This window comes from Melanerpes formicivorus, unplaced genomic scaffold, assembly GCF_026170545.1.
Source record: "Melanerpes formicivorus ecotype bairdi unplaced genomic scaffold, bMelFor1.0.p_v2 SCAF_6, whole genome shotgun sequence".
Classification (NCBI taxonomy): domain Eukaryota; kingdom Metazoa; phylum Chordata; class Aves; order Piciformes; family Picidae; genus Melanerpes; species Melanerpes formicivorus.
Genome location: NW_027142358.1, coordinates 32,105,301 through 32,130,729, shown reverse-complemented (window position 1 = coordinate 32,130,729; position 25,429 = coordinate 32,105,301). Strand labels below are relative to the sequence as shown.

At 52.4% G+C, this 25,429-nt stretch overlaps 1 protein-coding gene across 2 annotated transcripts; it reads left to right on the top strand.

Moving 5' to 3' along the window:
- Positions 1-1,263: 1,263 nt before the first annotated feature.
- Positions 1,264-24,723, top strand: PLA2G12B (phospholipase A2 group XIIB). Of its 2 annotated transcripts, none has more exons than XM_068140359.1 (4): positions 1,264-1,548; positions 10,715-10,791; positions 14,197-14,362; positions 24,173-24,723. In XM_068140359.1, the coding sequence occupies exons 1-4, from the start codon at positions 1,314-1,316 to the stop codon at positions 24,184-24,186; spliced, it is 492 nt and encodes a 163-aa protein (XP_067996460.1). In that variant the 5' UTR covers positions 1,264-1,313; the 3' UTR covers positions 24,187-24,723. The 2 variants fall into 2 exon arrangements, with proteins under 2 accessions (XP_067996460.1, XP_067996459.1); XM_068140358.1 differs by lacking the exon at positions 24,173-24,723 and adding an exon at positions 19,569-21,424.
- The last annotated feature ends 706 nt before the right edge of the window (positions 24,724-25,429 follow it).

The following is a 25,429-nucleotide window of genomic DNA, read 5'->3' as shown; positions in this document are numbered from 1 at the left end:
CACTTCTCTGGCTTACCTGTCTGAGAAACCAGGACTTGGCTGTGGTGTCTCCTCCTTATCTCCTGTCTGGAGCACATAACACACGGCCTTACGCAGAAGGTCGCAGGCAGGCAGGTGCTGGGTGGCTCTGGCACTGCAGAAGGGGCTGAGCCTCCTGTAAAACCATGAGATGTCACCATTTGGCACCTTTGCTTGTCACAGATTTGAAAGCCCCACTGCTTGTCTCCTCCTTGCCCTCTGGAGAGTCTCCATTTGACAGATGGAGCCTCCCCCTCCCTGCTCTTTGCCAATGGTTTGCACTGTCTTTGGGTGTTTATTTGGTTGTTTTCTTCTCATGAATGACTCCTTTGAAACCTCTACCAGCTGTGCAGGCCCCCAGGTCCTGACAAAGCAGTCCCACCCCAGAGCCAGACCAGCAGCTGCCCCCCAAGCTTGTTACCTGGCTTGGGTTTCAGTGCCAGCCCTTCCTCACTCTGGGCCACCATGTTTCATTCAGCAGCTCTGGCATCAGGCAAAAGCTGTAACCAGCACCTAACATCAGCCCTTGGGAGCTCCACCAATGGCAGATACTCATCTACATCATGGGTCCTGTAACTGGAGGGGACATGCCAAAGGATTGCTCTAATGCAGTGTTTCTATGCCTGAACTACTCCTAGCTGCTGGATCAACCTCTGCAAGGCCCAACAGCACCCTCTAGCCACAGCAGAGCAGGACATGGGGATCTCTGCCACCCCTTTCTGCCCTGCAAGGCACCCTGCTCTGAGCATGCAGGCATGGGAAGCCTCTTCACAGGACAACTGTCCCACAGCTTTTGCTAGGAGCAATTCCCCACAGCAACAAGGCTGGATGGATGTCTTGTCCTACCCTATGATGTGCCCTAAAGGCCTAGGAAAAAGCTGAGGGGTGCTCCTTCACAGTCTGAGCAGCAGAAACAAAGTGCTAGTCTTCATTTCCCAGCTGGCTGGGGAGAGTAGGGCAGCCCCTGCTTTGGTGGGACAGGTAGAGGGTCTTCCATGTGCTGCACAGCATGGGCAGACAGAGCCCCACTCAGCACCCCTGGTCCCTTTGGGAGGAAGCTGAGACCATGGTGCTGCAGGCACTGAGCCTGTTGCAGGGGGATTGTGAAACAAACCCTCCTGCTGCTGTGCGAGATGAATGTGGCTGAAAGCTCCAGGGTGCACTTTGCCCTCTGACTGCGGTGACCTCATGCTGGCTCCCTCAGCAGTGTGTAAAGTCCAGGGGAGTGGGGGGTGCTTCGCTGCCTGCCTCCTACACACAGCAGCTCGCTCCCACTCCTCCCCAGACCCTGCAGCATGTGGCTGCTCCTGCAGGCAGCAGTTGTGTGCCTGACGCTGGGCTCGGGGCGATGCTCCGAGGAGAGCGGCCAGGAGACGAGCGGCCAGCCGGCCGCCCAGGCTGCAGCCTCCTACCCCGAGTGGGGCATCAGCACCATCCGGGACAGCTTCGAAACAGTTAACAGCTACTTTGACTCCTTCTTGGAACTGCTTGGGGGGAAAAACGGTGTTTGTCAGTACAGGTGTCGGTATGGTAAGTGAACCTCACTCCTGCTGCCTCCTCTCTCCTTGCTCATGTCTGCCTCCCTCTCTCCCTCTCCTGTGGCAGCTTGCGGCACTCTCCTTCCCCAAGCCCGCAGCCAGCTCGTGTCCGAGCCGTGGCTGCTGCCATGTTCAGCAGAGAACAGCCTCTGCAGCCTCTGCTAGTGCCAGTGCAGAGATACTGAAGCCTTGTCTTTCCCTCTCACCAAGAACAGCCTGATCTTGAAGCTGCTGTGCAGAGCACAGAGGCTGTGAGGAGGGGACGCAGGTCTTACAGCAAAGACATGTCTGTGTTGATAGGTTGGACTTGATGATCCTCGAGGTCTCTTCCAACCTTAGTATAGTTTCATAGTTTCATAGTTTCATTCAGGGTTGGAAGGGACCACAAGGATCATCTAGTTCCAACCCCCCTGCCACGGGCAGGGACACCCCACACTAGATCAGCCTGGCCAGAGCCTAATCCAGCCTGCTTTTAAACACCCCCAGGGACGGGGCCTCGACCACCTCCCTGGACAACCCATTCCAGGGCTTCACCACTCTCATGGTGAAGAACCTCCTCCTCACATCTAGCCTGAATCTCCCCACCTCCAGCTTCATTCCATTCCCCCTAGTCCTATCACTACCTGAGATCCTGAGAAGTCCTTCCCCAGCCTTCCTGTAGCCCCCTTCAGATACTGGAAGGCCACAATTAGGTCACCTCGGAGCCTTCTCTTCTCCAGACTGAACAGCCCCAACTCCTTCAGTCTGTCCTCATAGGAGAGGTGCTCCAGCCCTCTGATCATCCTCGTGGCCCTTCTCTGGACACGTTCCAGCACCTCCACATCCCTCTTGCAATAGGGGCTCCAGAACTGGAGGCAGTACTCCAGGTGGGGTCTCCCCAGAGCTGAACAGAGGGGGAGGATCACCTCCCTCGACCTGCTAGCCACACTTCTCCTGATGCAGCCCAGGATCTGATTGGCTTTGCGGGCTGCAAGTGCACACTGAGAGCTCCTGGTGAGCTTTTTGTCCACCAGCACCCCCAAGTCTCTCTCCTCAGGGCTACTTTCCAGCCAGTCCCTGCCCAGCCTGGATTTGTGCCTGGGATTGCCTCGACCCAGATGCAGGACCCTGCACTTGCTCTTATTGAACTTCATGAGGTTGGCTTGTGCCCACCTCTCCAGCCTGTCCAGGTCCCTCTGGATGGCCTCCCTTCCCTCCAGCGTGTCTGCTGCACCACACAGCTTGGTGTCATCAGCAAACTTGCTGAGGGTGCACTCAATGCCACTGTCCATGTCCCCCACAAAGATGTTGAATAAGACAGGTCCCAGGACTGATCCCTGAGGGACTCCGCTTGTCCCTGGCCTCCACTGGGACATGGAGCCATTGACAGCCACTCTTTGGGTGCGGCCATCAAGCCAGTTCCTTATCCATCTAGTGGTCCACCAATCAAACCCATGTGTCACCAGTTTGGAGACCAGGATGTGGTGCGGGACAGTGTCGAAGGCTTTGCTCAGGTCCAGGTAAACGACATCAGTTGCTCGCCCCTCAGCTATTAATTTTGTCACCTGCTCATAGAAGGCCACCAGGTTGGTCAGGCAGGATTTGCCCTTGGCAAAGCCATGCTGACTGTTCCCAATCACCTCTTCACTATTCTTTTGAGCGAGTAGTGACTCCAGGAGGATCTGTTCCATGATCTTTCCAGGCACAGAGGTGAGACTGACTGGCCTGGAGTTCCCTGGTTCCTCCTTCTTGCCCTTTTTGAAGATGGGGGCAATGTTTCCCCTTTTCCAGTCTGTGGGGACTTCCCCAGACTGCCAGGACTTTTGAAATATAATAGAGAGGGGTTTAGCAACCTCCTCTGCCAGTTCTCTCAGCACCCGTGGGTGTATCCCGTCGGGTCCCATGGACTTGAACACTTTCAGGTTCTTCAGATGATCACGAACCTGATCTGCACTGTGATACTGTGATGTAGGTAACCAGGCTGCCCAGCAGACCCCAGGGGAGAAGGACCAGGGCAGGCAGGGAGGCTCTGGCAGGGAGGACAAGCAGCCTGTAGAGCCCTGACCCAGAAGGGGTTGTTAGCACTGCCAGCAGCTCTAATCTCAGCAACCTTCGGAGCAGTTGTGTGTTGGCCAATAACCAGGGCTGGAGAAGGGGAGAGAGCAGGAAGGTGAACCAGAGGTGCTGTCACCACAATGGAACCTTTAGTCCCCAAGGTGGAATGTGGCAGCTGCTGCCTGCCTTGGCCTGTAGTGATTTACCCAAAAAGAAGAGCTTGGTTTGTCCTGGGGGCAGGGCAAAGGGAGAGACATCTCAGGGAGAGCAGGACAGGAGGGGCACCGGCAGGGCAGGGGACCCAGAATGCAGAGGTGCAGTGGGGCAGGTCCTATGGAGCAGGGCTGTGGGGCACTGGGAGGCATAGACCATCAGCAGGGTAGTGCAGAAACAACCCATTTGGGAACAGCCCTCTCCCCAGGCTCCTTACAATTGTCCCCACAGTGTCACTGCCCTCTGTCACCCATCCACACCTGTCCACCAGCCCTTTCTTCCCAGCTTCATCCCACATCCCCCATCTGGACAAGATGGCTGTGGGGTGATGTCAGCCCCTCTCCTTCCTTAAGCACTGGTTTTCAGAGACAGGCTCCACAGTTTGGAGACCCCTCCAACTCAGCTTTAGTCCACAGGCATCCCATTTCTTCCAGAATGTGAGTTTCATGCTGTGCCTCTCCAGCCTGCACAGGGCTGTCTGGAATGCCACCCAGAAGGGAAGCACCTCCCAGGCCAGCAGTGAGTGTGCTGGGAGAAAGATGCTGCAAGTGCTGGGACCTGAGCTCCCAGTCAGGGTGAGTGCAGATAGGCCTCCTTTAGCCAAAGGGCACACAAGGAAAGTTTAAAATCAGCCTTAAAGTTGTTGGGTTTGATTTGGGTTTAACTAATGTGCATATATCTGCCCTCCTGCTCCTAACAGCTCTGCTTCTCAGGCCCCATGCTAACAGCAAAGAGAGGACACCAGGCTAAGCACCTCAGCCTCACAGACCTGTAGGAAGACCTCAGTGTCTCAGCCCATGACCTCAGTCCCACAGTGGCCATGGTTACTCAGCCTGGGGCCCCACAGCACTCCCCAGCAGCTCATGTTTCCACAGATGTTTCATGGGGCCTACTGGGGACAGGAGGAAGCCCCCATGCACACCACAGCACACAGGATGAGGCCATCTGCCCATGAGGCAGCCTGTCCACAGGCCCATGGTGTGGCAGCCTCACACCACGTGTGACAACCTTCTTTTGGGTCCACACCATGATCCAAGCTCAGAGCAGAAAGGGACTTGCCCTTCTTCATACAGTGACTGAAAACCCTGGTAGTGAGCACAACATGGCTGGGACTGCAGCCTGCCTCAAGCAAGGTTTGGGAAGGCTGGCACAAGTTCACCTCAGGGTGACTCACCAAGTCCTGAAGGGATTACCTCTCTTGGGCACATCCCGAGGCTGGAGCTCTCCTTGTCCTGGTCCCCATGCTCTGGGCAGGGGAAAGAGCATCTCCATGGAGAGGTGCAAACCCTGCCTGCTCCCTGAGAGCATCTTGCCTCTTACTGGGGAAACGCTATACCTGGAAAAGAAAGCAAACAAGCACAGTGTAAGCTCTGTTCTTGTCCTCTGCTGAACAACTCATCAATCACTGGCTGAAGGAGGGAACTATTGAAACTCTGCTCCTGTGCCTCCAAGGGTCTTCCTGGCCCCTTCCAGGACCATTTGTCTGTGCTGGTCACTAGCACAGACACTGCAAAGTGGAGGGGATGCAGGGACAATCTCAAACCAGTAAGACCCGGCGGAATAAGCACCACCTCTACCATCTTCCTGCTGAATCAGGGACTGATTGCCTTTTCCCCAGGCACAAACAAAAGTAATGCTTTCTACTTTCTTTCAGTTCAGCCAAGAGACACCAATAATAGCTTATTCTGCCACAATAAAGGTCAGGACTCACCTGTGATTGCCCCATCCATCTTCAGCTGAGCACACAGCGCTTGGCTGTCCTGGCTGTAAGGCTGTCCTCTTGAGTCCTCAGGAGGTAGCAAGGTCTGAAACAAACAACTTGATGGATTACTCCCTTAAATCAGGACAGGAGGGTTACTCTGGCACTTGCTGGCAAGTAGCCCCTTACAAAATCTCCCTTGAGTATCCTGGGGGGCAAACAGCTTGAACTGGGAATAAATCCCCTGATAGCTTCCTTCAGCTGCCCGGCCAGGCAGAGCTTCAATGTTTTACTTCACATCCTGAGGGGCTTATGATGAGCAGGCACAGCCAGGCTGTGGGAAAAGAGCCTTCAAAGCTAGGCTCTCCAAGCAGTAGTAAAGGGCTGTGGTAAGCATGGGTAGTGCCTGCTCAAAGCCCGCTTGCCCAGGGCAGAGAAATAACAATGGACCATGAAAAACAGCAGAGCCCCCCGAGAGCATCTATTCATCCAGAAACACATTCACTTCCCCCTGCCAGCAGCGCCAGTACTGCAGTGTCTGAGACCTCCTGCACCACCAGCAGCTGTTCCAGCCAGCTGGCTGGTTTCCAGTCTCCTGGCACAGCTACAACAGCCTGGAGAGATTAAAATGCATCAGGGAAACTCACTTCCCATTAGAAACTGAACTTCTAAGGCCAGGCCACCAAGGCAGTGCCCTGAAGTAGACCAAGAAGAGGCTTCTTCAGCAAGGCTTTGCTTCCACACATCAGTGCTGCTCTTCGGCGCGCTGCTGGGCAGGTCCCTGCTGTGCCTGCAGCTGCCTTCTGGTATCTCTCCCCAGCAGTGCAAACAGGCAAACCACAACAGGCCCCTGGTGAAACACAGCTAGCAAGCAGGCAGTGTTACCCACCAAGTCCTGCCTCCCATCAGAGATGTGCCTGTAAGAATGAGAAAGCAGCAGCAGAAAACAAAAGCCCTGAGTCGATGCTCAGGCCGTCAAGCACACCTCTGAGCTCTGCTTTGCTTTGGGGGTCCTGTTAACTAGGAAGCAGGATGTGGGGGAGAGGTTAGCTGTGGTGTCTTGGACTTTATCTAGCTGAGAAAGAGTTCACAAAGGGGCACTTAATGAATGATTAAGCTTTGTTTTTCAGAGAGGAGGGGAGAAGGCTTCCTACAAGGGCTGCTCTTGAAGGCAGTTAAGCCTTTTGCTGATCACTACAATTCTCATGTGAGGATTGGTTTTATTCCCCCCTCAAGCCAGCTTTCTAAACACAGAATGTTAGAGGTTGGAAGGGACCTTCAGAGATCATCAAGCCCAACCCCTCTGCCAAAGCAGATCACTCAGGGCAGTCCACACAGGAATGTTTCCAGGTGGGTTTGGAAAGCCTCCAGAGAAGGAGACTCCATAACCCCCCTGGGCAGCCTGCTCCAGGGCTCTGTCACCCTCACTGGAAAGAAGTTTCTCCTCATGTTGAGCTGAAACCTTCTCTGTTCCAGTTTGTATCCATTGTTCCTTGGCTTATCACTGTGCACCACCCAAAAGAGCTTGGCCCCCTCCACTAGACACCCACTCCTCAGATATTTATGGACACAGATCAGATTCCCTCTCAGCCTTCTCTCCTCAGGACTAAACAGCCCCAGGGCTCTCACTCTCTCTTCACAGGGGAGATGCTCAAGTCCCCTAAGGCATTATAGAAGCTGTAACTTCAGCTTGAGGGAAGGTTTTCTCTGGAAACCATCTCTCATCTCCCCATCTCCAAACAAGCCTTGCCACCTTACCCCATTAACTGACAATGTGCTGCAGGAACATAATTCACAGTCAATGTTACAAGCCAGCCATGAAAATTTGACCTCATACTGCAAAATCAATCTTGGATTTTGAGCTTGCCTCTGCCTCCTGCCTCAGTTCAGGACCATTTGAATTCTGAGTCCCAGTTCTCATCCCTTTCAAAATGAGCAAGGAGGCAGTGAATTGCACCAAGACCTGGGTGCAGCCCTCGTCTCCTGATGCTGCTCAAGAGCCTGAGGTGATAGATTCAGCCCCCACACAGATGTAATTGCTTCTCTCAACAGCATAACCACCAAACAGTGCACTGTGCAAGCTGTTGTCAGCTCAACAGGCTTGAGCCTTGTTTTGGTGCAGATATAATCCCCATGACAGTGGTGTGCTGCAGCCAACTGATTTGTGCTCTTTGTCTAGCATCAAACTCAGCTCTACCTGCTCAAAATTCTGCTTCCTGCCCTAGAAAATTATACCTGGAGCACAAAGCAGATTTGAGCTATTCCAAAGGTTGAGGGAGGTTGTTCTCTCTCTTATATTTGCTCTAGTGAGGCCACATATGGAAGACACTGTCTAGTTCTGGGCTCCCCAGTTCAAGAGACAGGGAACAACTGGAGGGAGTCCAGTGGAGGCTACAAAGATGCTGAGGGGACTGGAGAGTCTTTGTGAGGAGGAAAGGCTGAGAGACCTGGGGCTGTTTAGGCTGGAGAAGAGCAGCCTGAGAGGGGTTCTGATTAACAGATAAAGAGTTGGGGGCAAGAGGATGGGGCCAGACACTTTTCAGCAGTGCCCAGTGACAGTACAAGGGGCAATGGGAACAAACTGGAACACAGGAGGTTTCAGCTGAACAGGAGCAAAAAATTCTTTATTGCAAGGGTGCCAGAGCCCTGGTGGTGGAGTCTCCTTCTCTGGAGAGATCCCAAACCCACCTGAACCTTGTGATCCTGGGCAACCTGCTGTGGGTGACCCTGCTTTAGCAGGGGGATTGATTGGACTGGATGATCTCCAGAGGTCCCTTCTAACCCTTACAACACTGGGATTCTGTGAAAAGGGGCCCAAAAGGTACAGACACAACAGTAACTGCTGTCCTGAGAGACACCTTCCCACACAAAGCCATCAGCTGGTGCTAACATCAGCCAGAGAGCTTTATCTTGGCTCGCAGACCACTAAATCCTTGGTGCACACTGCATTTCTGCAGGGTAGGAGAGAACTGGCCATTATTGGTGTCTCACAGCTGGGCAGGACTTCAGTTTGTTGTGTATTTGTTGCAAACCTGTTGTTTAGACAAAGCCACTCTGACAATTTTTCATTCAGAAGGTGCTGGGAACATTCCTACCCAAGATCTGCAGCAGCATTTCACTTGGAGGTCTTCTCAAGAGCAGCACAGAGTTATGGCTGTAGGAACTACTGGCATTTTAGGCACTTGGGCAGAAAAAGAGGAGGGGAGTTTCTTAATTGATTTCCAGTGCTGACAAGGAGAAAATAGTGGAAATGGAGTTCAGAAGAACCCAGCCCTGCCTGGAGGGTGAAATGAGATCTATCCTCTGCTGCTATAAATTCTCTGGCAGTGCTCAGGGAAGCAGAGGCTTGCAGGCGATGGACTTCCAGAGGGCTCAGCTCAGAGGTGTTTTTGTTGGAGCATTCACAGAGCTGACAAAGTTTTCCCAAGCAGGGTTCAGATGTCTTGTTTTAGCACCTCACTCTGCTTTTGAGATCTCCCTTTTGTAAACCCAGCTGGGACAGAAAGAGAACAAGCACTGAACACATGTCAAGGAACAGTCCAGGGAAACCTGACTCCTGGAGAGGTGGTCCCCACAGCTTCTGCAGGGAACAATCCCTCTCCCATAAACAAGCTCCTTGCACAGTGGGGTCAAGGCACTGAAGGAGCCTGGTGGCTTACCCTTCCCCAATAGGAGGTGTTAGATTAGATGGAGATGGTGGCTTGTTCTCCCCCAACAAAAGGTGTTTGGTTAGATGGAGATGGGGGTTGAGGTAGGAGTAAGAGAAAGAGAGTGAGACAGGTCAGGGAACAGACAAGATCTCCTCTCAGAGAATTGTTTCAGTTGGAAGGGACCTTTAGGATCATCCAGTCCAAACATTAACCCAGCACTGCCAGGTCACCACTAAACCTCAGCACCACATCTACAGAGCTTTTCAACCCCTGCAGGGATGGGGACTCCACCACTGCCCTGGGCAGCCTGGTCCAGGGCTTCACAACCTTCTTGGGAAAGAAACTTCTCCTCATGTCCAACCTAAACCTCCCCTGCTGCAGACTGAAGCTGTTTGCTCTTGTCCTATCACTTGTTACATGGGAGAAGAGACCACCCCCCACCTGGCTCCAACCTGCTTTCAGGGAGCTGTAGAGGGCAAAGATGGTCTCCCCTCAGTCTCCTTTACTCCAGAGTAAACAACCTCAGTTCCCTCAGCTGCCCTTCACTAGACAGTTGCCCTAAACCCTTCACCAGCTTTCTTGCCCTTCTCTGGACATGCTTCAGCATCTGGACACATGGACAGTTTTCACCCCAACCCTAGATGCCCACCCCTCACACCCTGAGCCTCTGTCAGCCATACAGACAGCCCCAGGATGGGCTGGCAGGCAGACAGGAGGGCATGCACATCTTCCAAGCAAAGTAAACAGATTCAATCACTGCTGAAGCTACTCAGCCTATTGCCTGCTGGGCTCTTTCTACCCTGGGTAAATGATTCACAGAGCAAACCCTTGCTCCTCTAGGCATGTTAAGAAGCAAACCAAGGGAGGGCAGAGATAAAGGAATAAAACCATGGCAGTGCATTGCTACATGTAGAAAATGGACCAAGAGGAGGCATGAGAGGTCTAACACAATTCTGTGGAAACCCACAGCATACCAGAACTCCAAGAATGAACTGAGGATGGGAAGAAAGCCCTTTACTAAGCTAGTAGTTTCTTGGAGGAGTTAACCCCCCAGTTGGTTAGAGCTCTCAAGAAGCCTGTGAAAAAGTTAGGAGATGTGGGAAGTGTGAGGCACTGGGTCATAGAACATTAGGGGTTGGGAGGGACCTCCAGAGATCACTGAACTCAACCCCCCTGCTGAAGCAGGATCACCTGCAAAACCCCACACTGCACAGAGAAACTTGCCCATTTGTAAGGGCTGGGGAGAGTCCTAAGCATAGGGACTAGACTCATCCCAGCTTACACATTTGGGGGCCACTGGAGACACTGTTCACACACAGCACAGTGCTCCAGTAGCCAAGCCAGGGAAGGTGCCAGGCTGTAGAGCCTTGACAGGACTGGGCCGAGAGAAGAGTCAGTGTCTCACAGCCAGCTCTAGTACCTGTCCCTCACTCCTTGCATCGCCTGGAAGAGAAGGAAATGTTCGGGGATGCAGACCAAAGGGGAGCTGCCTGTCATTCTTTGCTTTTTGGTACTACTCCCAGGAGGATTTGCTTTCCTAACACTCTTCCTTTCTTCCTCAGGGAAGGCTCCAATGCCGCGACCTCACTACAAACCCCAAGAACCCAACGGCTGTAGCTCAAATTTTCTGGGGCTCAAGGTACCTGGAAGTCTATGTACTGTCCCCTCCCCCACTGCCAGCTGACCCAAGCCTCTCATCACAGGAAACACCTAAAGCTGTTACAGGATCAGGAAATGGCTTTGCTTGGAAAAGCCCTTTAAGGTCATCCAGTCCAACCGCTGTCCAGCACTACCAGGTCTGGTGCTAAGCCATGTCCTTCAGCACCACATCTCTCTTTAACACCTCCAGGGATGGGGATCCAACCACCTCCCTGGGGAGCCTCTACCAGTGTTTGAGAACCCTTTCAGGGAAGAAGTTTCTCCTACTACCCAGCTTAAACCTCCCCTGGTGCAACTCAAGGCCACTTCCTCTCATCCGATCCTATCATCAATGCCTGCCTCACTACAACCTCCTTTCAGGGAGCTGTCAAGAGTGAGAGTGTCTCCCCCCAGCCTCCATTTCAGACAGGAAAAAACATCTGAACAGAGGATTTTAGAGTAGCTATCACACAGGAAGTGACTGTGAGAGAAGCTGAAAATAGGGAAAAATGAGGAAAAAAAAGTAGAAAAACTTCCCCAAACCGAATTAAAAACGGAGGAGGGAGGCCCAAAGCACATTTTCTGCATGCAAAGTATTTGCCCAGCTGGACACCTTTGCTGGGGCCTGGGCCCCAATTTTCCTATGGCCTCCTCTGAATAAAAGCAGAGTCACCAAAGGAAGCATTCCCAGTGCAGGAATAGAGCAGCAGGTAACCCTCTCATGGAGGTGCAGTGCCACATTCCTAACTCCTGTCTGGAAGGACCTTGACCCCATCCATGCCTGTCCCATCTGACCAAAGCCCTTTCCAGCCATTTTCTCTTCCATACTAGGAAGGGCAAAGGCTTAGGCTGCCCTAAGCAGCTGCTGTATGATGGTTCCTCTGAAGCCAGAGCTCTGAAACAGGGCAGCAATCTCACTGGTGTGGCATCACAGGACAAGCTTGGACTGCCAGAGACTATGGCTGCATGTCCATGGCAAGCAGGGCAACACATCAGAATCATAGAATCAGAATCATAGAATCAACCAGGTTGGAAAAGACCTCAGAGACCATCAAGTCCAACCTGTTACCTAACACCTAACACCTCCTGACATGGCTCCAAGTGCCACATCCAAGCCTTTTTTGAACACCTCCAGGGATGGTGACTCCACCACCTCCCTGGGCAGCACATCCCAGTGGCCAGTCTCTCTTTCTATGAAGAATTTTCTCCCCACCTCCAGCCTAAACCTCCCCTGGCGCAGCTTGAGACTGTGTCCTCTTGTTCTGGTGCTGGTTGCCTGGGAGAAGAGACCAACCCCTACCTGGCTACAACCTCCTTTCAGGGAGTTCTAGAGGGCAATGAGGTCTCTCCTGAGCCTCCTCTTCTCCAGGCTAAGCAACCCCAGCTCCCTCAGCCTCTCCTCACAGGGCTGTGCTCCAGACCTCTCCCTGCTGACTGCAGAAGGGGTTGGACTGGGTGAGCCCTGGAGGTCCCTTCCAACCCAAACCATTCTGTGATTCAATGATGCTATGAGTCAATGATTCCATTACTCCCTGTCACAGTTAACCCTCTGAAATTGTTCTCCATTCTCCTGCAATGTATTCAAAATTGCATTCCTCACCTCTAACTGATGCAGAGAACAAAACCCATTGAATTTTGCTATCACACTTTGCTGTTGTTGTTGTTGCAGTCTGAGCACTGCCTAGCTCACTGTCAGTCAGGGAGGCATGAAGGTCTCAACTGCTGCTGGCAGTAAAAGAGAACAAATAAAGGGGTACCTGGCCAAGCAGAGCACCAGTGGGGAGAAATGTACTTTTATCAAGGTCCTGAACAATCTGGAGCAGAAGACTGAGAGGGGATCTAATAAACATCTATAAATATCTGAGGGCTGGGTGTCAAGAAGGAAGGGTCAGGCTCTGCTCACTTGTGCCCTGTGATAGGACAAGGGGCAGTGGATAGAAACTACAGCACAGGAGGTTCCACCTCAACATGAGGAGGAGCTTCCTCACTGTGAGGGTCACAGAGCACTGGAACAGGCTCCCCAGGGAGGTTGAGGAGTCTCCTTCTCTGAAGACTTTCAAGACCCATCTGGATGTGTTCCTGTGCAAGCTGCACTAGATTCCGTGGTGCTGCTCTGGCAGGGGTTTGGACTCGATGATCTCCAGAGGGCCCTTCCAAGCCCTACCATCCTGTGATGCCCTGCCCTCAGGATAGGACAGGGAACACATGTAGTGCTGGGCCAGCTCAGTGACAATGTGCAAACAGCAACACTTGAAGGCATTCCCCACACCTGGCCCTTTGCCCCCTCCCATGCCTTTTACTTCTGCAAGCTCTGAAACCAGCCTGAGGGCTTCAGAGCTGCACCACTTGTTATTTGAAAGGCAATTAATGAGTTTATATTGGAACCACCAGGAAAAGCACTCCCAGGGGGCACTAAAAACAGGAATTCCCATTTAGCTCATGCATTACCATTGCCCATGAGCAATTAGTCAGGTCCTTGCTCTGAAACCCCCTCTCCTTTACAGCCCACTTTTCATGTTAGATGAGTCCCTTGGACCACATTTCTTTGCAAACCCTGTGGACATTTCTGTGGGGCCTCCTCTTTATGCAGGTGGTGGTGGAGACACAATTCATCTCCTGAATATTACATGAGCAAGGCCAAAAAGAGAAAGAATTTATAACAAGCTAATGGGTCCAGTCTCTGCAGGAGAAGACAGGCCTCCTGCCCCATCCTCCCCATCATGGCTATTAGCTACACTTGCTGTTTACCTCCAGGCAAGAACAACTCCCCTGGCCCAAGCTGTATTTTCTTGGCCTGACAAGGGCATCCTTGAGAAATGAGGCATTCACAACACTTTTATAGCAGATGGATTAGGGCAAGAAGCAGGACTTGGCAAGGTTGTGGGAAAAGGAGAAAAGGGAAAAGGGGCTTTGGCCACTGCTGGCAAGAACAGGAAGCTCTCCAATCAGCTTTGACAACTTAGAACTAGCAAAAGGCTTTGGAGGAAGTGTTTCCCACCTCTCTACCAGAGGCAGACAGAGGAGAGAGAGGGCAATGTGGTCTACACTGCATTTCTTTAGCTGGTGAGGGAGAGCCATGCAGCCCCTCCTGCTGCCCCAGCTATCAGACAGAGGAGAGAGAGGGCAATGTGGTCTACACTGCATTTCTTTAGCTGCTGAGGGAGAGCCATGCAGCCCCTCCTGCTGGCCCAGCTGTCAGACAGAGGAGAGAGAGGGCAATGTGGTCTACACTGCATTTCTTTAGCTGCTGAGGGAGAGCCATACAGCCCCTCCTGCTGCCCCAGCTATCAGGGGTCGCTTCTGGAAAAGGAGGCAGCTGGGCTCAGCAACACCTCACTCAGTGTCAGCTGTTTGAGTCCCAGGCCAGGAGGCAGCCAAGGGACACTTCTTTTCTGTCTTTTCCCAGCTAGATTTGGGCATCCCTGCTATGACCAAGTGCTGCAACCAGCTGGACATCTGTTACGACACCTGCGGGGCCAACAAGTACCGCTGCGACGCCAAGTTCCGCTGGTGCCTCCACTCCATCTGCTCTGACCTCAAGCGCAGCCTCGGCTTTGTCTCCAAGGTGGAAGGTAGGCCTCCAGGCTGGCAGCCCCTGAGGAGGGAACAAACCATGGCAGGGAGGGCAGGGGGTGGGCAGGGAGCCCTTTGAAATAGAAATAGAAAAAAAATAGAAATAGAAATAGAAATAGAAATAGAAATAGAAATAGAAATAGAAATAGAAATAGAAATAGAAATAGAAATAGAAATAGAAATAGAAATAGAAATAGAAATAGAATAACCCAGGTTGGAAAAGAGTTTTGGGATCATCCAGTCCAACCTATCACCCAGCACCATCTAATCAACTAAACCATGGCACCAAGCCCCCCAGCCAGGCTCTTCCTGAACACCTCCAGGGATGGGGACTCCACCACCTCCCTGGGCAGCACATCCCAATGGCCAATCTCTCTTGCTGGGAAGAACTTCTTCCTAACCTCCAGCCTAAACCTCCCTTGGCACAGCTTAAGACTGTGTCCTCTTGTTCTGGTGCTGCTTGCCTGGGAGAAGAGACCAACCCCCACCTGGCTACAACCTCCCTTCAGGTAGTTGTAGAGAGCAAGAAGGTCTCCCCTGAGCCTCCTCTTCTCCAGACTAAGCAACCCCAGCTCCCTCAGCCTCTCCTCATAGGGCTGTGCTCCAAACCCCTCCCCAGCTTTGTTGCCCTCCTCTGGACACCTTCCAGCAAGCCAACATCCTTCCTAACCTGAGGGGCCCAGAACTGGACACAGGACTCAAGGTGTGGCCTAACCAGTGCTGAGCACAGGGGCAGAATGACCTCCCTGCTCCTGCTGGCCACACTGTTCCTGATCCAGGCCAGGATGCCATTGGCCTCCTTGGCCACCTGGGCACACTGCAGGCTCATGTTCAGCCTACCATCAACCAGCACCCCCAGGTCCCTCTCTGCCTGGCAGCTCTCCAGCCACTCTGACCCCAGCCTGTAGCACTGCATGGGGTTGTTGTGGCCAATGTGCAGAACCTGGCACTTGGATGTGTTCAATCTCATGCTGTTGGCCTCTGCCCACCTGTCCAGCCTGGCAAGGTCCCTCTGCAGAGCCTCTCTACCCTCTAACAGATCAACTCCTGCCCCCAGCTTGGTGTCATCTGCAAACTTGCTGATGATGGACTCAATGCCCTTGTGCAGATCACCCTTGCCCAGAGGAGCAATGCTCTGCAGTAGGGAGTGGCTCAGCCCTCCTGACCTTGCCACAGATGGGTCAGAGAGCAGTGAGAAGGCAGACCTGCCCCTTCCACCTGCCCCCTGCACTTCTGTCCCCAGACCAGAGACCTACAATAATTTACATTTGAAAAACATTACAAAGCACTTGTGGAAAGCAATAAAACCACAAACAGCACAAACCCCCCTAGAAAGCAGTTCCTTCAACCCTTGGGTGTCCTCCCTGAGAGTTCAAACACCTTCACAGGGGAACAAAAAGCCTTCCAGGGCCAGTAAGCCACACACTGAAAAGTCTACATGGCCAAGGGCCAACAAACTGGGAGAGCCAAGGACAGAAGCTCTCCAGGATCTGGCTCACAGATAAGAGATAGCAATGGCAGCAGGGACCCAGCAGGGCGTGGGTGGTGGCTGAGCCGTTGTGGGAAGGTCTGGATTGCTCAGAAGCCTCCATGCTAACAAAGTTCTCGTGATGTGTCAGCAACTCAAGAGTCTCCCTGGCTTTGCTTAATTTCCAAATCCTCAGCCTGCAGTTCTGAGAAAAGCCTCTTGGTAAAGGCTGCTTTTAGAATCATACAATTGGGCTGCTTGGTAGAGATCTTTTAGATCATCAAGTCCAACCATCCACCTGGCACTGCTGGGATACCACTAAACCATGCCCCTCAGCACCACATCTGCACAACTTTGAAACCCTTCTGGGGATGGGGGCTCCACCATTGCCCTGGGCAGCCTGGTCCAGGGCTTGACAACTCCCTTCAGGGAAGAAATTTCTCCTAATGTCCAACCTAAACCTCCCCTGGTGCCACTTGAGGCCGTTTCCTCTTGACTTATCATTTCTTACATGTGAGAAGAGACTAACATCCACCTAGCTCCAACCCCTTTTAGGGAGTTGTACAGAGTGAGACAATCCCCCCCTCAGCCTCCTTTTCTCCAGACTAAACAACCCCAGCTGCCTCAGATGCTCCTCTCTTTGTGAAGGCTACACGTGACAGCCCAAGCCAGCCTCTTGATCCCCTGTGCTAACACCAAGCACCTCTACTCTGTGTGAGGAGGGGAAAATACTTTCCTTGCTGTTTCCAGAAATCAGCCACAGCAGGAAAGCTTCTCCCAGGCTGCTCTTCCTGAGGCCACTTCAGAGCATCCCCATCCTCTCTAAGGCTGGTATCGATCTCTTGCAGATAGGCTGCGTGGCAGGAACACAGAACAGGCAGAGATAAGATCTTCCCTTCAGTTAGTGACACTGAAACAGTTACAAGATATTTACAGCAGTTCTGGCCTGAAAAGCTGGCAGAGCCCTTGAGAAGGGCCAGCTCCCAAATGCTAACAAAACTGGTGGTGCTGCTGGGTTTCTCTCAGCTAACTGTGGCCAGCCCCCTGGGGTTCATCCCCACTGCCCCTGCCCCACTGCAAGGCAGAGTTAAACAAGTGTTTGCTTTCCAGCCTGATTAGGACACATGGACAAATCTGCTTGACATTGGTTCTAGTGTAGTGTTTGGAAAGACTTGTGCAGGTCAGCAAGAGAAAACAGAAATGTGGACAGAGATACAAGTGCTACAGGTCAAGCACAGCCAATCTTTCATGGCCACCCTTATCTGCAGGTCTTCATGCAGCCAACCTCTTCCTATCTCTTCAGATTTTCCCCTGCCAAGTTTTCAGATTGCTCCTTTTTCCCTTCTGCCTGCAGCAGTGAAGCAGACTGATAGACCTTAGGAAGCTGAGGTGGAGCAGAACCCACACTGCTTGGCTGAGCCAAGCCACCTCTGCCTATAGTGAAGAAGGACTAGATTCCTCCAGCATCTCTGTCCTGGCTGTTGCAGGAGGCACAGGTAGCTGCTAACACACAGGAAACTCTGAGCCATCTTCTGATCCCCAGGCTCTGCCTCTTCTTGCCCTGTGTTCTACACTTGCCACTCCCTGTCCTCAGGGCTGCTCTGAATAGCTCCTGTCAGCACTCCAGAAGGCTGCATCAGGAGGGCTGTGGCCAGCAGGTCAAGAGAAGGGATTCTGCCCCTTTACTCTGCTCTGGTGAGACCCCACCTTGAAAACTGTGTCCAGTTCTGGTGTCCCCAGCACAAGCAGGACACAGAGCTGCTGGAACTAGTCTAGAAGAGGGCCACAAGGATGATCCAAAGGTAGAAGCACTTCTGCCATGAGGAAAGGATGAGAGAGCTGGGGTTGTTCAGCCTGGAGAAGAGAAGGCTCTGGGGGACCTTAGATCTGCCTTCCAATACCTGAAAGGAGCCTACAGGAAGACTGAAGAGGGACTTTTTATAAGGGTGTCTAGAGATAGGACAAGGGGGAATGGTTTGAAGCTGAGGGAGAGTAGGCATAGACTGGATCTTAGGAAGAAGTCCTTCAGTACAAGGGTGGTGAGACTCCAGAACAGGCTGCCCAGTATAGTTGTGGATGCCTCCTCCCTGGAGATGTTTAAGGCCATACTGGATGAGGCCTTGGGCAACCAAGTCTAGCTGAGAGGCAACCCTGCCATGGCAGGTGGGTTGGAGCAGATGATCTCTAAGGGCCCTTCCAACCTAAGCCATTCTGTGATTCTGTCACACAGTCCTCCTCCACCATCATCCCAGCTCTTAACCAAGTCACCAGTTCAGAGAAAGCAGGCAGGGAAGAGCAGCTGCACCCTCCTCATGTGGCCTGCAGCAGAGCCAGTTACCCAAAGCCTTGGTTTTCCCACTGACCCACCAGAGCCTCTCCCACACCCACCGACTGAGCAGGCTCCTGCAGCAGCAGTGTGAGGTGCTCGGAGAGGCCGAGATTTGGCTTGCCTAAATCTATTATGCATGCAGCAATCAGTCTTAGTGACAGTGAGTAAAGCCTAAAAAGAGCTGTTATTAACCTATTTATTCATCAACAAGAAGTTTTAGGCTTGTGTTTTGGGATGACAAAAGGCTGACAGTCAGGCAAGCTGTATGGACAGCTCTGCTGCTGCAACAGCAGTAGGATTGTTCATGCTGGCTGGCAGCTGGCACTAGAAGTCCCCAAAAGCAGTGCAAGTTGGTTAGCAGTGACTGTAGGCAAAACTGAGGGCAGGGTGAGCCAGGAAAGACACTGCTGTGGAGGTCTTCTGGGAGGTCTGCTTGGTAAACAGTGCTATTTGGAGTGCCCTTAGTGATCCATCAAGGAGAAAACCCTGAGAGAGACAAGAAGGGAGCAGGGACTGGGGGAAAAGAAGTTGGTGCCAGATTGGTGCCACCTGAGGGAGCAAAGAGCCCCCAGTTCAGCAGGAAGGAACCCCAGAGAGAAGACAACAGCCCATGCTTCCAGCAGCCAAAAGAGAATCACAGAAGGCACTGGGTTGGAAGGGACCTTCAAAGCTCATCTTGTCCAACCCCCTTACATTCAGCAGGGACATCTCCAACCAGAGCAGATTGCTCAGGGCCCCATCAAGTTTGACCTTGAACATCTGCAGGGATGGGGCCTCAACTACCTCCCTGGTGCCACCTGTTTCAGTATTTCACCATCCTCACTGTAAAGAACTTCCTCCTAATGTCCAATCTAAATCTGCCCTACTCACTTTCAAACCATTGCCCCTCATCCTATTGCTCCAAGCCCTTCTAAACAGTCCCTCCCCAGCCTTCCTGTAGGCCCCCTTCAGATATTGAAATATAGATATAAGGTCTCCCCAGAGCCTTCTTTTCTCTACACTGAACAACCACAACTCTCTCAGCCTGTCCTTGTAGGAGAGGTGCTCCAGCCCTCTGATCATCTTGGTGGCCCTCCTCTGGACTCGCTCCAGCAGGTCCATGTCCTCCTTGTGTCAGGGGGCCCACAGCTGGACAGTACTCCAGGTGAGGGCTCACCAGAGCACAGTGGCAGAATCACCTCTCTCAACCTGCTGGCCACACTGCTTTTGATGCAGCCCTGGATGCCGTTGGCCTGCTGGGCTGCAGGTGCACATTGCTGGCTCATGCCCAGCTTCTCATCCACCAGTACCCCCAAGGCCTGCTATACCACCCCAGCTCAGCACAGGGCTCAGGCTGAGGGAGCTTCCACCTCAGCCCTCAGCTGTGCCTGTTGCTCACCTGCCACCATCATCTCTTCCTTCCTGGCAGCCTGTGAATCCATGGCAGACACTGTGTTCAACGCTGTCTGGACCCTGGGCTGCCGCTCCTTCATGAACAGCCAGAGGAGCGCCTGCATCTGCAGCGAGGAAGAGCGAGATGAGCTGTGAGGAGGAGCAGGAGCCTGCTGCCAAGCGTCCCCTCTCTGACAGCGAGCTTCAGCACAGCCATTTCTTCAGCCCCCTGATCTTGCACAGGCTGGGGGCACCTGGGACCTGGGCACAAGGACTACAGCTTCTGGGCCGAGGGCTGCGGGAGGGGAGGCAGCCTGTGGGTACAGGGCAGCGATGCCTGCTGTCTGCCACAGGTGCAGCACAACAGCCTTACCACCCTTCTCCAAGCCTGAGTGACCTGATGCCCATTTTCTCTGCAGACTGAGCAGGAGAGGCAAGCAGGACACAGTGCTGGTTACAGAGAAGAGGCTTTACTCATTTGTTTGCCTCAGACACACGTGTTAGCTCGCCCCAACCCTCCTTCACTCTCCAATTTGCGGTGCAGGGCATCAGGTTTCTGCTGAAAATCCCAGTCCATGGACACACCACTCACGTTTTTCCATCGCTGGTGACAGAGTGAAGAGGGGCAATTTACTTGCAATATGTTGCTCACACCCATCCCTGACATTTTCCATCCTCTCATGACACACCCTGAGGACCCTGGTTATTTAACTACCTGCTGGACCCTAAACCACTGTCAGCCGCCTGGGGATTGTGTACACACGAGGAGGACTCAGAGTGCCTGTTGTAGAGGCACAAGCCGTGTTTGGGCAGAAGGGTTTGGACTCAGGCCCATCACACTTGAGATGGGAAGTCACAACACTCTGCCACAGTCTCAGGAGAGGAGGCTAATCTCTTTTGCAGTGTCATCCAGATCAATTTAATTATTCCCCTCCTCTATTGTTCATCAAAGCTTTCCCCTTAGGATCCTTCCTCACACAAAATGGCTGGGTATCCACCTCCACCTTTAGCAGGAGGGACACAGGAGGCTCACAGTTGCCTTGGGCGAGATGTCTACAATCCTGGAAGCTTCTGTGTTGGGTGGCAGGGCTGCCTCTGTGGGGCAGGGACACAGCTATCTGAAGCGTAGCCTCTCTAAAGCAGGGTTAATGGCCTCCATCTGCTCTTGGGAGCTTTCATTGCACCCCAGGTTAGAATGTAAAGCTGTGCAGGGAGTTTCATCTACACAGAACATTTGCAGGCAGCTCTCATTTGTGTTCCCTGCTGAAAGGAAGCTGCTACAGGGTGTGTATGCCAGGCCACATAAATACTGCAAAAGTATTTAAGGTTATGTTCTTCCATCTGCCAGAGGAAAGTTAAGACTACAGAAAGGTGATGTAGTAAGAATGGAAAGAGTCTGCCTTGATGGCTTCTCTTCTGGTTTTTGTTTAAGCATATGCAGGGAGCTATGCACTATTTAAGCTCTGTCTTCCTTCTCTTGCCAGTCAGCTTTGCTTTACAGCAACCTGGCCACAACCAGACTGAAACAAGGAGGACCCACTAGCATTTAGAGCAGAGAAATGGAAGTGACTCCATGAGGTGTACAGGGATGTTTTCCACTAAGGAGGACCTTCATTCACACTGAGGGCACGCAGGGACATCCTTTCCTAGCTGTGCTAATGCCACTGGAGAGTGAAGACTGCATTGCCAGGGTTCACTGTGCTGTGTGCCTGTCAGAGCAGGGGGCTGGACATAATCTTGATTATCCACCAAAGAAACTGGCATTGGGGATGGGAAGGGAATGCTCCTCATTCCAGACACTTCCCAAACTTTGTATTTCATTGGTGAAATGATGCTGCCTGTTGCCAGTTTTCCATGTGAGCATGCTGTTATGATTAAATGGCACAACACAGAGAGCCTACCTTGTCCACACTCAGTAGCCAGCCAGCTAGTGAGCGTTAAAGCATTGTACAGCTCAAGTGATATCAGATTGAAGCCAGGCCAGGCAACTGTGACAGGAGGGAAGTTGATGGATTCTGAACAAGGTCTCTTGGTCCAGAGATTGATGTGCTGGAGACCACTAAAAGAATAATTCAGACCCCCAGTTCATCCCAAACACTACAGGCTGCTCCAGAAAGGGCAGCAACTGGACGAGCACTACAAAACAAACCCCACCAGCAGCTCTGCATGGACACTTGAACCTTCAGGTGGTGGCTGCAACTCAAGAAAACCACTGGGTGGGCCTGCACAGGAGAAAACCAGCTCATAAACTACAGTAAAACTTCTGCACCCCAACTGAAAATGGCTTCCCCTCTGCACCACTCCTGCTAGCCAGTGCTGTACAGCCAGGGAAGCAGCTGAGCATGGGACTCTCAAGGTCAATGCACAAACCTTGGGGCATCTTCACTTCCACCCTGCTCAGAACAGGAAGACAAGGCCTTGCTTACCCAAAGCTTTCTGTTGACTTCATGTGGGCAGGATGACCTGCAGCTCTTGCTGATGATGTTCAACCCATTCAGCCAGAGTGTGGTCTCCTAGTGATGGGCTCCTCAAACAGCAGCCTCCATGTGTTCACTGAGGACACAGAAAGAGGGGCTAGGATGGTAGGGGATAGGTGCTTGGGCATCACAGAATTGTTAGCGTTGGAAGGGACTTCAAGGATCATCTAGTTCCAACCTCCCTTCCAACCTCACACTAGATCAGGTTGCTCACAGCCACATCCAGCCTGGCCTTAAAAACCTCCAGGGATGGGGCTTCCATCACCTCCCTGGACAACCTGTTCCAGGGTCTTCACCACCCTCATGGTGAAGAACTTCTCCCCAACATCCAATCTGAATTTACATCCAACGTTCAAACGCTCACTTTACATCCCAAAAGAAAGGAACAAGGTGGCACCAGCCACAACACCAACACCACACTCACAGGGCAGCACTGATGGGAGCTCAGATTTGGAGCTATGGTTGGCAGTGCTGGTTGGACCTCGTGGCACAGAGGTTGGGTGTGTTGTCCTCTCACGCAGTGCCTGCTTCTGCAGGGTGTTTTATTTCCACTCTGGGGCATGGCAGATGAAATTAAACAGACAAAACAAATCCCTGGGCTCTCAGTTGAGTTTGGCCTTTGATTTCACATCCAGGTTGTAGTGCTGATAGATGACAGATGGCAAGCAAGAGGTAAGTGGGGGAAAACTCAGAGACTTGGAAAAATGGTTTAGTTTGTGCCTAGGAGCCAGCTCCTCCATCTCAGGCAGATAGCAGACCCACTATCATAGACTTGTCAGGGTTGGAGGGACCTCGAGGATCATCCAGTTCCAACCACCCTGCCATGGGCAGGGACACCTCACACTTGCACAGAGCCACATCCAGCCTGGCCTTCAAAACCTCCAGGGATAAGGCTTCCACCACCTCCCTGGGCAACCTGTGCCAGTGTCTCACCACCCTCCTGGGGAACAACTTCCTAACATCCAGTCTGAATCTGTCCACATCTAATTTTGTTCCATTCCCCCTAGTCCTATCATTAGAACATCCTATCATTAGTCCTATCATATGAGCCAGCAGTGTGCCCAGGTGGCCAAGAAGGCCAAAGGCATCCTGGCATGCATCAAGAATAGTGTGGCCAGCAGGAGCAGGGAGGTCATTGTGCCCCTGTATACTGCACTGGTTAGGCCACACTTTTGAGTCCTGTGTCCAGTTCTGGGCCCCTCAGTTTAAGAAGGACATCGAGACACTTGAACGTGTCCAGAGAAGGGCAACAAGGCTGGGGAGGGGTCTGGAGCACAGCCCTGTGAGGAGAGGCTGAGGGAGCTGGGGTTGCTTAGCCTGGAGAAGAGGAGGCTCAGGGGTGACCTTCTTGCTCTCTACAACTACCTGAAGGGAGGCTGCAGCCAGGAGAGGGTTGGTCTCTTCTCCCAGGCAACCAGCACCAGAACAAGAGGACACAGTCTCAAGCTGTGCCAGGGGAAGTTTAGGCTGGAGGTGAGGAGAAAGTTCTTCCCAGAAAGAGTAATTTGCCATTGGAATGTGCTGCCCAGGGAGGTGGTGGAGTCCCCATCCCTGGAGGTGTTCAAGAGGGGATTGGATGTGGCACTTGGTGCCATGGTTTAGTCATGAGGTCTGTGGTGACAGGTTGGACTCGATGCTCTTTGAGGTCTCTTCCAACCTTGGTGATTCTGTGATTACCTGACACCCTAAAAAGTTCCTCACCAGCTATCCTGCTGGCAGGGCAAACTCAACAGCTTCCCAGCCTGCTCTGCTCTCATGGCCACTCAGAGCAGTGTTTGCTCCTCCTCATTCCCCCCGGTGACTTAACTAAAGAGGCCGCAGAGCAGAGAGGCTGCTCCCGATGAATTTGTCTGGAGAAACCAATAATGTGCACAAACAACTGAAACAAGCCAGGATATGAACCTCCCCCTCCACCACTCCCCCAGCTCCCTTTGAGGCAAACAACAACAGCAAAGCAGCATTTGCCTCTCCAGAAGGCACCAGCTAATTAATTTCCTTTCCCAGGGCTTGTTTTATCACAACAAGTGTATCTAGCAGGTGCTGCCTGAACAAAGAAGGGACAATGGGAAATTGCCTGTGTGGTCCTACTGCAGATGTGAATCAGCAGCACCAGGAGATGCAGAGCAGTGCCAGAAGGAAGCTTTTGGGGTTCTTTTTCTTTCAGATGTTGTTAGATAATTCACAGATTGCATTGTGTTGGAAGATACTCCCAGAGATCATCTTGTCCAAGCCCCCTGCAGTCAGCAACCTCCAACTAGGCTGCCCACATCAAGTCTCATTTGAATGTCTCCAGGGATGGGGCCTCAGTCACATCCCTGAGCAGCCTCTTCCAGTATTTCAGCACTCTCATTGTGAAGAGCTTCCTCCTGATGTCCAACCTAGATCTACCCTATTCCAGTTTCAAACCATTGCCCCTCATCACTCCAAGCCCTTCTAAACAGTCCCTCCCCAGCTTTCCTATAGGCTCCCTTCAGATACTGAACTGTAGCTCTAAGGTTTCCACAGAGTCTTCTCCAGCCTCAATTCTTTCAGCCTGGCTTCACAGGATACAAGAAGGGTGTCTCTTCACTGATCCCTGCTTACCATCCCAGCAGCATTTTCATTTATCCCAACACACACACTCTCATGCACGTTCCCAAGTTGGAAAGGCCACTGTGAAGTCCTGTAGAACAATCACAAAAGCCCCAGCCCATCACATGCCCATTCCTCACTCATCAGAAGAAATAAAGCTGTGAAAAGCAGTAGTGCTGCAGTGATTTGTGACCCCCTCCTGCATGGTCCCTTCAAATAGGGCTGGCCTCCCTATCCATTTGAGAACAGCAATAAATTCTGGCCCTGCTGGCTATTTGGCTGCTACCAACTGAAGTAGAAAATGGGTACCGCAGAGCACTTCCAGAGCATAGATTCATAGAATGACTTAGGCTGGAAGGGACTTTAAAAACCATCTAGTTCCAAGCCCCCAGCTATGGGCAGGAACATTTTCCACTAGATCAGGTTGCTCAGGGCCTCATCCAACCTGGCCTTGAGCACCTCCAGGGAGGGAGCATCCACAACCTCCCTGGGCAACCTGTTCCAGTGTCTCACCATCCTCACTGCAAAGGATTTCTTCCTAACCTTCAGCCTAATTTCCCCCTCATCCTATCACTACAAGCCCTTGTAAAAAGCCATTCCCAGTTTTCTTATAGGCCCCTTCAGGTAGTGAGGAAGGCTGCTCTAAGGTCTCCCCAGAGCCTTCTTTTCTCCAGGCTAAAAAGCTCCCAGTGTCTCAGCCCGACTCATAGGGCAGGTTCTCCAGTCCTCTGATCATCTTCGTGGCCTCCTCTGGACCTACTCCAGCAGCTCCATGTCCCTCATGTGCTGGGGAAACCAGCACTGGATGCAGTACTCCAGGTGGGGTCTCAGAAGAGCAGAGTAGAGGAGC